This window comes from Lingula anatina, chromosome 5, assembly GCF_051362555.1.
Source record: "Lingula anatina isolate TDL-2025a chromosome 5, LinAna3.0, whole genome shotgun sequence".
Classification (NCBI taxonomy): Eukaryota; Metazoa; Brachiopoda; class Lingulata; order Lingulida; family Lingulidae; genus Lingula; species Lingula anatina.
In genome coordinates this window covers 3649728-3663143 of record NC_141771.1, presented here as the reverse complement: position 1 = coordinate 3663143, position 13416 = coordinate 3649728, and the positions used below count along the sequence as shown (strand labels likewise).

At 37.4% G+C, this 13416-nt stretch overlaps 2 protein-coding genes and 1 non-coding gene across 5 annotated transcripts; 2 read left to right on the top strand and 1 right to left on the bottom strand.

Moving 5' to 3' along the window:
* Window positions 1-111: 111 nt before the first annotated feature.
* Window positions 112-7750, bottom strand: LOC106163397 (cytoplasmic 60S subunit biogenesis factor ZNF622). 3 transcript variants are annotated; one of them, XM_013540964.3, is made up of 8 exons: window positions 7567-7750; window positions 7039-7262; window positions 6407-6719; window positions 5796-5978; window positions 2198-2360; window positions 1399-1520; window positions 972-1103; window positions 112-590 (listed from the first exon to the last, which is right to left on the bottom strand). In XM_013540964.3, exons 2-8 carry the CDS (start codon window positions 7216-7218, stop codon window positions 466-468), a joined length of 1218 nt encoding a protein of 405 aa, XP_013396418.2. In that variant the 5' UTR covers window positions 7219-7262; window positions 7567-7750; the 3' UTR covers window positions 112-465. The 3 variants fall into 3 exon arrangements, with proteins under 3 accessions (XP_013396418.2, XP_013396419.2, XP_013396420.2); XM_013540965.3 differs by having other exon boundaries at window positions 7039-7249; window positions 7567-7749; XM_013540966.2 differs by lacking the exon at window positions 7567-7750 and adding an exon at window positions 7389-7559.
* Window positions 7692-13301, top strand: LOC106163398 (large ribosomal subunit protein eL43). Its single transcript, XM_013540969.2, has 4 exons — window positions 7692-7739; window positions 8230-8358; window positions 9133-9215; window positions 13138-13301. The coding sequence occupies exons 1-4, from the start codon at window positions 7737-7739 to the stop codon at window positions 13199-13201; spliced, it is 279 nt and encodes a 92-aa protein (XP_013396423.1). The 5' UTR covers window positions 7692-7736; the 3' UTR covers window positions 13202-13301.
* On the top strand, window positions 12869-12948 carry LOC112042040 (small nucleolar RNA SNORD36). The gene has a single exon (XR_002886418.2). It is a non-coding gene; the product is annotated as a small nucleolar RNA SNORD36 (small nucleolar RNA).
* Window positions 13302-13416: the final 115 nt, after the last annotated feature.

The window sequence follows — 13416 nt, the reverse complement described above, 5'->3', positions numbered from 1 at the left end:
GCATCTACATTTTACATTTGAACTTCTAAATATTTCAAATGTGGCTTATCATATCTTCCTTGATGTTTTACTTTGTAATTGTCCGTCGTCTTTTTGCAAAAACCAAATGCGTTTAGTTTTGAGAAATATGATTATTATAATCGTAATAATTGATGTTGATATTATCATTTTAATTACAAGATTTCATATTGGTGTAACCCATCAAGCAGCGAGGAGAGACTTCTCGCTATTTCAGAGGTGAATGAATCAATAATTTTAATATAAGAACAAGCTCATTTCATAAACTATTCTTTACAACAGACTGGCAGCCATAACAAAATTTCACAGAGGTTTCTATTCCCTGCAACATTTTACGCAATTATTGACCTTTGTTGCAAATGGAATAACGTCCACGTTTCTTCCCTGTTATCTTTGTAGTAACTGTCATTTTACATCACTTTTGAATCCCAGACACACTGGCCTGTTTTAGATTGGGTTCTGGTCCCTGTAGTGTTTTTGCATGTTTGCTTTCATGCCTAGCTTGAGGTGGTGCCGCTGCCGCAATTTCTGCACATACTGGATATCACGTGCTCTCTGCACAGATGCCTGACCTGGAAAAATAAATAAATAAATAAATAAATAAATAAATAAATAAATGAATAAAAATGCTAAAATAAAAATAAGTAAAACAAAACAGTATACACTGTAATAACATAAAATATTTCATTATTTTGTTGAACTTATCTAAATTGAAACTACAAGGCTGGGACATAGAGATATGGCTTACAAGCTAATTAAAGACAATTTCCCAACCAGTATGAAAATTGGTACTGCTGTACCCCCCTCCCTGTAAATGTGTGAACCTGCCATTGGCTACAGCTTCAAACTATGAAATATACATACAACTTCAACAAACTTCTGACATTAAAGCCACTGATGAAACAAAGCTCTCCCCCCCCCCCCCCACCTGCAGCAGCGTCTTCCAATCTTACCTGTCATTCCTGTCCAAGCTAGAGCCTTGTAATGTGCTGTCACCTTGGCTACCAGGGATCTGTTCTGTGACCTCACTGGGGGGAGGTTCTGCTTGTAATACTTCATCAAAGACCTGTGCCCAATTACAGAGCCTGGAAATAAACATGACATAAACTCATCCTGACCATAAATTCCTCTGGCTGAAAGCTAGACACTGGGCTAATACATGTACCCAATGGAAAATGCTCACTAGGTAGCAGCACCAGGGAGGGCATTATTGACAAGATGATGAAACCACTTATGTAAGGCAACGCTTTCCAATGATTTAAACTTCATAACAACAGAGGGGATTTCAAGCAGAGATTAACTTTCAACAGAACAGGGAAGGGCTACAGCACTTGAAACTTGAAGGTAAAAGTTCGAAGTCCAGGTCAAGGTCACACTCACCAGATGGCAGCACCAGTTGATATCCCTCCTCCAGCAGCAGTTCAGGTTGGATGCCCTCAGACTGTTCCTCGTCATTCTGTTGGTCCCCATCACCCCCCTCTTGGTAGTCTGGGTAGCTGCTCCTGTGTAAAACAAAACAAAGGAGCTCCACTTTAACAAAGACCAAATGTCCAGTCTATTCCTAAACATATTTTGGCTACTACAGGGACTGCCTTTGTGAAAAAGTTGGATAATATGTCATGGAGTCCAGGGGGGCCAGCTAGGCCAATGATATTTCTGGCTCCCAAAGAGGGAAAAATTTCATCCCTGCTGGGGCAGCATGGTGAAAAACATTTTTCATATGGAGTTTTCTGTACCATTTTCAGTTTGAGAGATTGACAATATAATGGCCTGCCTATTGCGCGAGTCACCTTAAATTAGCTGCACTCAAAATGATCAGTTTATCAGATTAATTTGGGGTGTGTAAGAGAGAGTAAAACTCCATAAAGTGAAATTACATAAACACATGTATTCTCCAGTCAAACTGGTACAGTACAGACAACACATTTAATTCATATAACTGGAAAGGGAAGTAAATTTGATTTATTAAAGAAAGTAAATTGGTAAAATCATCCAACAACCAGTAGATTAGACCCCCCCCCCCCCCCCCCACCAAAAAATAGTCATTTAAAATGCCATATGAGCTAATCTACCTTAAATATTAAAAGTGACTTACCACAAACTTGCCAATACCAATTTCTTACCTGTTATTATATATCTGCATATTCCAAAATACAATATACATACTCCAATATCTTACCTGTAATCATAGAAATCTGCATACTCCAACATGGCGTCTCCTTCAGAGGTGAGCATACAGTGCCCTTTGTCCACCATATGTTGCTGGACTGACTTCTTGGTGTGGAATGACCGTCCCTTCTCATTACACCACAGACACACATGTCCCATGGCAACTTTTTCTCCTATGAAAACATATGGAACACTCAAGTCAAATACTCTAAACCAAAACATTTTGATTATATTCAATTCAATTCAATTTATTTCTGTACTGGTACATAGATTGTCATGACCTTGTACAATATGATATACAAATGACGATACAATACAGTTAGTGCATTATCATCTTTTTATATAATGAAGATTAGTACTAGTAAAATTACTCATAAAATATTCTATCTAAGCAATGAGATAAACCTTGGTGTGATTATAAATTTACCATAAACATACTATAAACATGTTACACAAAAAGAATATGTTTTTAAAAAACTTAAAACCATCGTTACATAGCTGTTTACATGGCTGTTCAGAGTCAGTTTGATGACATTGATAATTACGATTAATGACAATTACATAAGACAGATAAGTAAATAAGTTACACAGATATAAATACTGTGCCATGTTCAGTCCCACTGCCGAGTCACTTCTCACAACAGTGGGACCATACACTGACATTTTAAGGGATATGCTAAGAGTTACCAAGCAGAGCAACCACTTCACTTCTTTTCTTGAATGATTTGATTATAAAGTTGGAGAGGGACACCAAAGTATCTTTGTTGGCACTGTTAAATACATGGCATAATTGACTGTCTGGTGACCTTGAATCAGCTTTTAGGAATGAGGATTTACTGAAAAAGGTGACTCAGTCTGTTTTGTACATTGGGCATTGGAATATAAAATGGTATTCATCCTCAATTACCCCTTGTGTGCACAGGCGACAGATTCTGTCGCACCTTTCAGTTTTTGGCCTGGTGTGCCGCCCAGTTTCGATGTGGAGTTTATGGTCACTAAGACGTAGTTTAGCAAGGGTTGACAAGGTGTCGTAATTTGTTATTTTATCAACATAAGTTGCCCTTTCACACTTTTGGTTAAGTATACGGAAGAGAGATAATTTACTGTTGGCTTGAAGTTTGCAATTGCATATTTGGGTAAAGTGGTCAGTTTGTCTTTGTTTGAAAATTGTGGTGAAGTTTTTTGGAGGTGACTGGCTAAGCCACACATCACCAAGGCCAAATGTGAAAAGGATTTTTCGGATACCCTCAGACCATGACATACAGGCTGGTCTGAGTGTGTGGACTGCGGGTGGGACATAGGGTGTCAGCAACTTGTAACCATTTATCTCTTGTATGTATGCTTGTTTCATTAGTGTAGCATCAGACATTTGAATAATTTTACACCATAGTTTGACAGATGCAAACTGTATTTTTGCATAGAGGGGAAGGCGGCCAAGTTCAGTGTATACACCATAGTTTGATACGTTTTGATGGAGGCCAAGGATTTGTTTGCAAAATTTTAGGTGCAACTTTTCTGTAGGGCAGTTATCCATTGACACCGAGTAGCCCCATATCTCTGAGCAATATGTAAGGATTGGGGAAATGAGGGTATCAAATAATTTCTCTTTTAAGGATGTGTTAACATTACTCTGAAGTGGAAGAGACTTGGACAGACTGAAGAATGCCTTTGTAGCACGTTGTAGGAGATTATTTTTGGTTTCTGTAAAGTTTCCTGATCGATTTAGAAGGAGACCTAGATACATGTATTTGTTGACCTCTTGGATTGGTTTTCCATACAGAAAAAATTTTTCACTGTGAGCTTTTGATTTTGAGTTGAAAATAACTATTTTAGTTTTGGTGACATTTACAGTCAGTCTCCACTTGTTACAGAAATTTTCTACTATTTCCAAACTTTGCCTTAGCCCATTGGGGGTCTTGGACATAAGGATGAGGTCATCAGCATAAAGTAAACCTTGTATTGGTATTCCATTTATATCTGGACTTGCAGCACTTTCGCCATCAATTGATCTAAGAAGGTCATCAATAAAAATATTAAAAAGAAATGGGCTCAATGTGTCACCTTGCTTTACACCTAGTGTTGTATTAAAGGCTGGGGAGATACCACTACTTGTCTTAACACATGCTTGGGAGTTTTCATACATGCTTTTAATGTTTTTGTACATAAGTCCTCTTATTCCTAGAGTACTTAGCTTGAACAATAGTCCATTCCTCCAAACACTATCGAATGCTTTTGAAAAGTCGATGAAACATGTGTATAATTTTTTCTTTCCTTTCATAAATTTTGTAATAATGGACTTAAATATAAAGATATTATCTGAAGTACCATGACCATGTTTAAACCCAGTTTGATGAGGTACGGGTACCCCTTGTTGGGATGCGTGTGCTTGAATTCTGTTTAACAGGACCGAGTTGTACAGCTTTCCGAGGCAGCTTGTAATAGATATTCCCCTGTAGTTGTTAACATTTGATTCATCACCAGATTTGTGGATAGGGACTATATATGCCTTGTTCCATATTGATGGGTACTTAGCACTTTTGTATATGATATTGAACAATTTTACAATTACATCTATAAGATAATCCTTCCCTGATTTTATCATTTCGTTGGTTACCTTGTCTTCCCCTGTTGATTTGCCATTTTTCAATTTTTTTATATTGCTCATAATCTCATCAGCACTAATGTCATGGTCAAGTGCAGTTCTGTCTGGAGAATTCATTTCACTTTGCCTTAGTTTATTTTCTATTTTAAGCTTGAAGTCTTTATTAAAGTTATGTTTACTTGATTCAGTTTCCTCACAAAGACTTTTAAAATACTCATAAAATTCACTTGGTTCAATAAATTCAGTTTGTGTAGACTCCATATTTAAATCTTTAACCGCTTTCCAGAAACATTTGGGATTTGCATTTTCCATGGATTGCAACTTTTGAAGTAGGCCTTTTTTATATTCTTTTTTTGCTTTCTTACATCCTCTCTTATAACGATTGAATGTTTGGTAGTATGATGCATTGACTGAATTGTCAAAGGGTTTCTTGCTCCTAAGTTTTGCTAAGTTTTTTAAGTGGGACCTCAGAGATTTTAAGTCATTGCTGTACCATGTTGCCCTTTTCTTGTTTTTTCGAGGGTGGACTGAGGTGTATTTTCTTGATTTAAGAGCCTTTTCAGCTGCAGTTGTGAATATTTCATTTACTAAGGGTAATGCCTCTTCAGGGGAGAGAGCTTGTGACATAAAGTAATCAATCTTTTGTTTTGTTTCCATGTTACCCATTATAAATACATATTAAAATATGTTCTGGATATGATTAAAATTTACAGCTACAAAATGAGTGCAAGACCTTAATATAGCAAACATTTATTTTTTCAGGAAATTACAATATTTCCCCCTTGATTATCATCTCCAGGTTATTGTCGGGGCAAAAAATGGATTCGACACTTTGAAACTTTTCATACCCACAAAAATATATGGCTTTCCTAGCAAATAAAAGTTTCACCTTCACGTTAAGCCAAAGTAAACAGTTCACAGAAATACCCAAACAAAAATATCTACATTCTTCTTTAAATTTCCACAAGAGAATTATTTCACATAAAAAAACTAAAGTTCAAAATACCTAGATACGTGACAAGGCCCTCCAAGTCCACTACGTACTCTGCGTCAGGGATGAAGAAGCCGTGTTTGACACTCATGTGCTCAATGTTCTTCTCCAGCGAGGAGAGAATCTTTGAACAGAACAGACATTCCTCCAGGGCCATCTCCTCCTCATCATCATCCCACTCCTCATCTGATACCAGTTCTAGGGTGAGGATCAAACGTTTTAGTACTCTTTACTGAACAAAGTCTGATTAAATTTTTTTGCTAGAGAATTTCATCTACTGTGTCAATTACACAAGCAAATATTGCAATTAAACTTGTTTTAAAATGCACATTGTTTTCCGTTTTTTATAAATGAAGATAAATACAACTGGTTTTACATTGTTGCAAAACACCAATTCACACTTTATCAATTTACTAAATCAAGCTTTGTGACATCGATCAAACCCTTCATCTTTGTCCATATTTATAAATGGGAATTTACAGAAACTGATTTCAATATATGAAGTTAATTGTAACCACTCTAAATAATTATTTCTTTTCAGCTTTTGGAATCATTAACAGCTGACTGTTCCTCAATCATTAATTAACAGGATTTTGTTAACTCTAAACTACCAGATCACCCCCTACCTTCCTCCACCTCCTCCTCCACCTCAATGTCTGCCCCTCCGGTCCTTGAACCCGTGGCGGACAAGCGCTCCTTGAGAGCTTCATTTGCAGGCTGCTTATGGGACATCTTCTCATTTTCATCTAAAACATGCAGTCCCTTCACTTTGTTTTTCTCATTTCTTTTTTGGACTTCAGCCTGCGCACGCCTGGCTTGTTTGGCCTCAATTTCTTTGTGTTTTTTGGACTGGTTGTGGTTCTGTAGGGCGTTCTCAGTGGCGAAGTGTTTGCTGCATAGGGAACAGTAACCTGAGGTGTCCTTGCCTTGCTCTGCTACCTACAGCATGGGATGCAGTCAAGACATGTATGTTATACATAGGCAAAAGCACAGAGAACCTATAGGAGATATCCTTTTAAAGCTTTGATCAAGTCCTTTTTTTCTGTTTCTTTTATTATTCTTATTATATAATTTACTTATTCATTCACTGCATTTTGTTTATTTCGTTTTATCATTTTATCTATATAATTATTATTAAGTCAAGTATGTATTTTCTTTTACTTCTTATTTATCTGTAGCATTTCATTTATTCATATTTTTATTTATTTATTTATTTGTTTATTTATTTATTTATTTATTTATTTTTGTGGGCACTAACCTGAGCTCTCTGCACCAGAACTTTTTGCTGGAAGCTCTCTGCTGTGACAGGCGGGAGCTCGGCCACTTTACGCTTCAAGTTATAGCGATGCCAGTCTGTCTTGTAATGAGCTCTTTGAACATCAGTATCAGCAAACGCCACACGGCAGGTTATACAAGTAAACAGTGACATGCTGGGCATTGGTGTCACTTGGGCCCCCGAGTTGTTCAAACTGTGAAGTGAAACTGGAAAGTATTATTTTAAGAATCAGGTATATTTAATCTTGTCTGCCATCTGCATACTGTTACTCAATCTGTTAAATCTGTATAAAAGGTATCAAATGAAAGTCAAAGCTTTAATTTTCCACTTACCATCAACAACTTACGCTAAATGCTATCACGTACGAGATAATAAACTTCAGAAATGAGTAAAGCTTTTCATGCGAAGTAATGACAATAACTAGACGAGTACCGCGATGGTCTCAGATAAATATAAATCTTAACGGTGGTTGAGTGACAAAATAAACGTAGTAGGCAACAATGTGTTCACCCGTAACGTCCTCTTCACTCTCCTGTGTACCTGAAAACTTTTTTGATAGTTTTATAACACACCACACGGGCACTTGCGCCAGATTTCCTTTTCATGTGCAATAAATCCCACAATGCACTCCTCGAACATGCGCGTTGCAACTTCCTTTCTGCCATTGCTCCGCATTGAAAATGGTCAGTATTTTGAAGGTCATGTTAAATCCCCCGTAATCACCTCAATTTTACGTTTCATGGAGTCAACATTTAGCTAACTTTTTCCCAAAAGAATAATGGGCATTGTGTAGAAAACGATGTACCACAGTATGCTTTCGTTTTTTGAATACTAAGCCGTTTTATGGTAGGGGCTAAATGTGTACATTTAGAATATCACAGCCCAGCTCCAAGACCGTAGTACCCCGTTGCAGTTTTGGCGTTTATGCTGTGTAGATAAACCACTGGTCTCGCTATGTCATTACACTTGCTCTGGTGTGGTGATACGTATTCCAGTGACATTTTCTTTTAAAAGTGTAACTGACTAGCCTCGGTGCATAAAACTTTTTTAACAAGGTCGTTTCATATAATCCGTCTTTCGCCAGTATTTGAAGTTTTGTGAAACAAAAGTTGTATGTCATTTAGTAAATGCGTGAGTTTAATTTTGTCTACACTCCACTTGTTTGTTTTGCAGGCTAAACGCACCCGCAAGGTGGGAATAGTAGGAAAGTATGGCACACGTTATGGTGCCTCCCTCAGGAAACTGGTGAAGAAGATGGAAGTGTCCCAGCACTCCAAATACACATGCCAGTTCTGTGGCAAGGTAAGGCTCTGTGTGTGTGTGTGTGTGTGTGTGTGTGTGTTGGGGAGGTAGGGGGTAACGAAACTGAGGGTCTGTGTTTACAACAGATACTGCAATCCATTTAGTTATAATGGGTAGGTTTAAGCTGACCTAAATGTAACGAAATCTAGGGTGAGGCTTAAACCTGTACAAATGAACAGGAAGCAGACTCTTTATCTTGGGAGATAATTCTCTGCCATGTTATGGGGGGGGGGGCTTTTAGCATTGCAAACACACATGCTATTACTATGAAAAGGTGGGTATAACCGTGCGTGTGTTGAAAGGTTAGTCTCAGCACTCCAATTGTAAACATGTCATCTATGTTTAAAGTGAGAGTAGGGTGTGTTGATAAAAGAGGGGGATGGGAGGGCGGGCTATGTATACAGCATTACAAGATACAGGATTGTGTGGTAAAGAGCCGAGTGAAAGGAAACCCTTGGATGTGACTTACTGCATGCATTTGTTCAATTTCTTCAACCTGTAAAGAAAAATTCCCAAGTTTAATGAGTTAAACTATCACAGTCCAGCTCCAAGACCGTAGTACTCCGTTGCAGTTTTGGCGTTTATGCTGTGTAGATAAACCACTGGTCTCGCTATGTCATTACACTTGCTCTGGTGTGGTGATACGTATTCCAGTGACATGTTAAGAGAAGGAAATACAGTCTGTCATCTTGTAACTGACGGATTTGTTGAGGGGGGAGATTATTTTGAGGGGTGTGATTTATGCCACCTAAAATAATGCATCTAACGTTTCAGGACAAGTTAAAGAGGACAGCTGTTGGTATCTGGGCGTGTGGTGGCTGCAAGAAGATTATTGCAGGCGGAGCTTGGACTGCCAGGTAAAAACCAGCATTCACATCAGTTCTCTTTGTACACCACACCCCTTAAAAAAAGAAAAAAAGAAAGAATGAAAAAGCAAAAAAACAAAAGAGAGAGAGAGAAACATCCAGCTTCTACCTTAAAGCAGTTACTGACGATTACAAATTTTCATTAGCTGGACTTCAATTTTACGAACATCACTTTCAAAACTGATTGGCTTACTTGACTTTTGACTTCGGTTACGTATTTTTATGGTGGAATTCAGTTTCCAAGTCTTAAGTTATTGTACCACCAGCGTTGGCGCTGGTGGTACACATGGTTTCGGTCTCGTCCGGATCGTTCCGCCGGCTCCGCCGGACGGCTACCGTTACCGCTTCTCCTCCTAGACGGTAAGGCCCCCCATACCCATCTCATGGATTTAGGTCACCTATAATCTCAACTCGTTCCACGTAAAATTTGGGCTTTGTCGGTATTGGGGTCTGGGTGTGGCACTCATTGCAATGCACCCTTGTCTAAAAATGGCAAAATTAAATGCTAATTATCTACCCTACGGAAGGAGTTATGGGAAAAATTTCTATAGACGGCTTTCCAAAAGTCATATGTGTAGATTTCAAATATACCCTTGGATTTGACCTTTGACCTTTACTTCAAGGTCAAATGGGCCAAAATTTTCAAAAAAATGAAATTTTTTACGAAAAAAAATTTTTTGCCCTGTTATTCAGACACCACACAGACTTAACCAATAATATTATTGGAAAGTGTTACCCTTCAGGTCATCTTTCATCTCCATGAATTTGGGGTCAATCGGTGCATTTTCACGGGAGTAGTGGCCATAAGATACCGAAACTGAAAACTGTCTCTAATTCGGGAACCGTTAATGCTAGAGACCCATTCTTTTTTGCATTTTGTAGAGCATGTAAAGCCCAACACTGGAGGTGGTCTCGGTTTTTTTGTATTCCATACGGTTTTCGAGTTACGCTGTATCAAAAAGTACATATTGGTGGTAAAAGCAAAATGTGCAGTATGGTAATGGATAATAAATTTTGAACTCTGGAAAAATAAAACATTAGGCTTGGCAAAGCAGACAACTTGTGTTCAAAAATGACATTATTTCATCAAATTTGAACTTCTGAAACTTCAGAGCACCTCTTATTTCAAGAATTTTGACCAAAATGACATTTTCTTTATTTTAATTAATTTTTTTTGTACGAAATTTAAGGCACATTATGGTAACTCCAAAATTATAACATTTAGTCCCTTATATCTCCAAAACTGGCAGAGATAGGTCTATAGTTACTATTGAAGTTGAATAGGAAGTCATATACTGGCAATCTATATGTGACCTTAAAATTGACCTTTGACCGACTTTTCACCATGAACTGAACTTTGCAAATTTTTCTTCCCTTTTATCTCCAAAACTGGCAGAGATAGGTCCATAGTTACTATTGAACTTGAATAGGAAGTCATATACTGGCAATCTATATGTGACCTTAAAATTGACCTTTGACCTACTTTTCACCATGAACTGAACTTTGCAAATTTTTCTTCCATTTTATCGCCAAAACTGGCAGAGATAGGTCCATAGTTACTATTGAACTTGAATAGGAAGTCATATACTGGCAATCTATATGTGACCTTAAAATTGACCATTGACCTACTTTTCACCATGAACTGAACTTTGCAAATTTTTCTTCCCTTTTATCTCCAAAACTGTCAGAGATAGGTCCATAGTTACTATTGAACTTGAATAGGAAGTCATATACTGGCAATATAAATGTGACCTTAAAATTGACCTTTGACCTACTTTTCACCATGAACTGAACTTTGCAAATTTTGCCTTCCTTTTATCTCCAAAACTGGCTGAGATAGGTCCGTAGTTACTATTGAACTTGAATAGGAAGTCATATACTGGCAATCTAAATGTGACCTTAAAATTGACCTTTGACCTACTTTTCACCATGAACTGAACTTTGCAAATTTTGCTTCCGTTTTATCTCCAAAACTGGCAGAGATAGGTCCATAGTTACTATTGAACTTGAATAGGAAGGCATATACTGGCAATCTAAATGTGACCTTAAAATTGACCTTTGACCTACTTTTCACCATGAACTGAACTTTGCAAATTTTGGTTTCCTTTTATCTCCAAAACTGGCAGAGATAGGTCCATAGTTACTATTGAACTTGAATAGGAAGTCATATACTGGCAATATAAATGTGACCTTAAAATTGACCTTTGACCTACTTTTCACCATGAACTGAACTTTGCATGTAAAGCCCAATACTGGAGGTGGTCTCGGTTTTTTTGTATTCCATACGGTTTTCGAGTTACGCTGTATCAAAAAGTACATATTGGTGGTAAAAGCAAAATGTGCAGTACGGTAATGGATAATAAATTTTGAACTCTGGAAAAATAAAACATAAGGCTTGGCAAAGCAGACAACTTGTGTTCAAAAATGACATTATTTCATCAAACTTGAACTTCTGAAACTTCAGAGCACCTCCTATTTCAAGAATTTTGACCAAAATGACATTTTCTTTATTTTAATTAATTTTTTCTGTTCGAAATTTAAGGCACATTATGGTAACTCCAAAATTATAACATTTAGTCCCTTATATCTCCAAAACTGGCAGAGATAGGTCCATAGTTACTATTGAACTTGAATAGGAAGTCATATACTGGCAATATAAATGTGACCTTAAAATTGACCTTTGACCTACTTTTCACCATGAACTGAACTTTGCAAATTTTGCTTTCCTTTTATCTCCAAAACTGGCAGAGATAGGTCCATAGTTACTATTGAACTTGAATAGGAAGTCATATACTGGCAATATAAATGTGACCTTAAAATTGACCTTTGACCTACTTTTCACCATGAACTGAACTTTGCAAATTTTGCTTCCCTTTTGTCTCCAAAACTAGCAGATAGGTCCATAGTTACTATTGAACTTGAATAGGAAGTCATATACTGGCAATCTAAATGTGACCTTAAAATTGACCTTTGACCTACTTTTCACCATGAACTGAACATTGCAAATTTTGCTTCCCTTTTATCTCCAAAACTGGCAGAGATAGGTCCGTAGTTTCTATTGGACTTGAATAGGAAGTCATATACTGGCAATCTTACTGTGACCTTGAAATTGACCTTTGACCTACTTTTCACCATGAACTGAACTTTGCAAATTTTGGTTTCCTTTTATCTCCAAAACTGGCTGAGATAGGTCCGTAGTTACTATTGGACTTGAATAGGAAGTCATATACTGGCAATCTATATGTGACCTTCAAATTGACCTTTGACCTACTTATAATCATGAACTGAACTCTGCTAATTTCTTTCTCTTTTAACTCCAAACCTGGCAGAGATAGGTCCATAGTTACTATTGAAGTTGAATAGGAAGTCATATACTGGCAATTTACTGTGACCTTGAAATTGACCTTTGACCTACCTTACGATGAACTTAACTTTGATTGTACCATTTTAAGTTATATATAATTTTTTGCGTATTTTGAAAATTCTTGTTGATTGCATTTTTATAGCTTGTCAAGCATAAGACTGGTGGCTGTGTCCCTTATTTTGTGTATGTGGGGGTCTATACGAATGCGCTTGCTCCAGCTGGTGGTACAATATTCGGAGGCGGTATCGCCTCTCTGATCCTCTAGTTTTTAAGTGCACAAGTGCAGATGATGAAACCAGATCCAACTCTTATGATCAGTGCAGAGTTAAATCACAACGAGCTTTTTAACCCTGATGCACTTGTACCTATGAACAAATTTCGTTCTAAGTCGCAAGAGTAAATGTTACAGTCGTCACATATGAGAGTAAATATAAAAGCAGTGAAGCAGGATTGTGAAATCTGTTTGCCCTTTCTCTAATAAGAGCAAGGTTTGAATAGTTTGAGTGGATGGTTATAAAAAATATTAACGGGTATTTTCTGTACTTTCAGCACCACAGCGGCAGCCACAGTAAGAAGTGCGGTACGTCGTCTCAGAGAAATGAAGGAAACGTAAAACAAGCAACAGCGAGCGGAGCATTTCACTACAAACTTTTCAATGAGAAACTGACCTTTAAAAAATACATAAAAAATACAGAAATACAATTTGAACCAAATGCTGGCGTTGTTGTGTTGTATCATTTAGATTTGTTTGAGGGTGAATGATTTTAAATAAGCTGGTGCATCATTCGCTTGCACGACGTTTTGAGTAATCTAGGATGGGTCTTAGGA

Coding starts and splice junctions, on each gene's coding strand:
- LOC106163398 (XM_013540969.2), top strand. Junction 8,359..9,132: donor CATGCCAGTTCTGTGGCAAG/GTAAGGCTCTGT, acceptor CTAACGTTTCAG/GACAAGTTAAAGAGGACAGC. Junction 9,216..13,137: donor GGCGGAGCTTGGACTGCCAG/GTAAAAACCAGC, acceptor CTGTACTTTCAG/CACCACAGCGGCAGCCACAG.
- LOC106163397 (XM_013540964.3), bottom strand. CDS start 7,218: ATGCCCAGCATGTCACTGTTTACTTGTATAACCTGCCGTGTGGCGTTT. Junction 5,979..6,406: donor GGAGGAGGAGGTGGAGGAAG/GTAGGGGGTGAT, acceptor TCCTCACCCTAG/AACTGGTATCAGATGAGGAG. Junction 1,521..2,197: donor GCAGATTTCTATGATTACAG/GTAAGATATTGG, acceptor TGTTTTACACAG/GAGCAGCTACCCAGACTACC.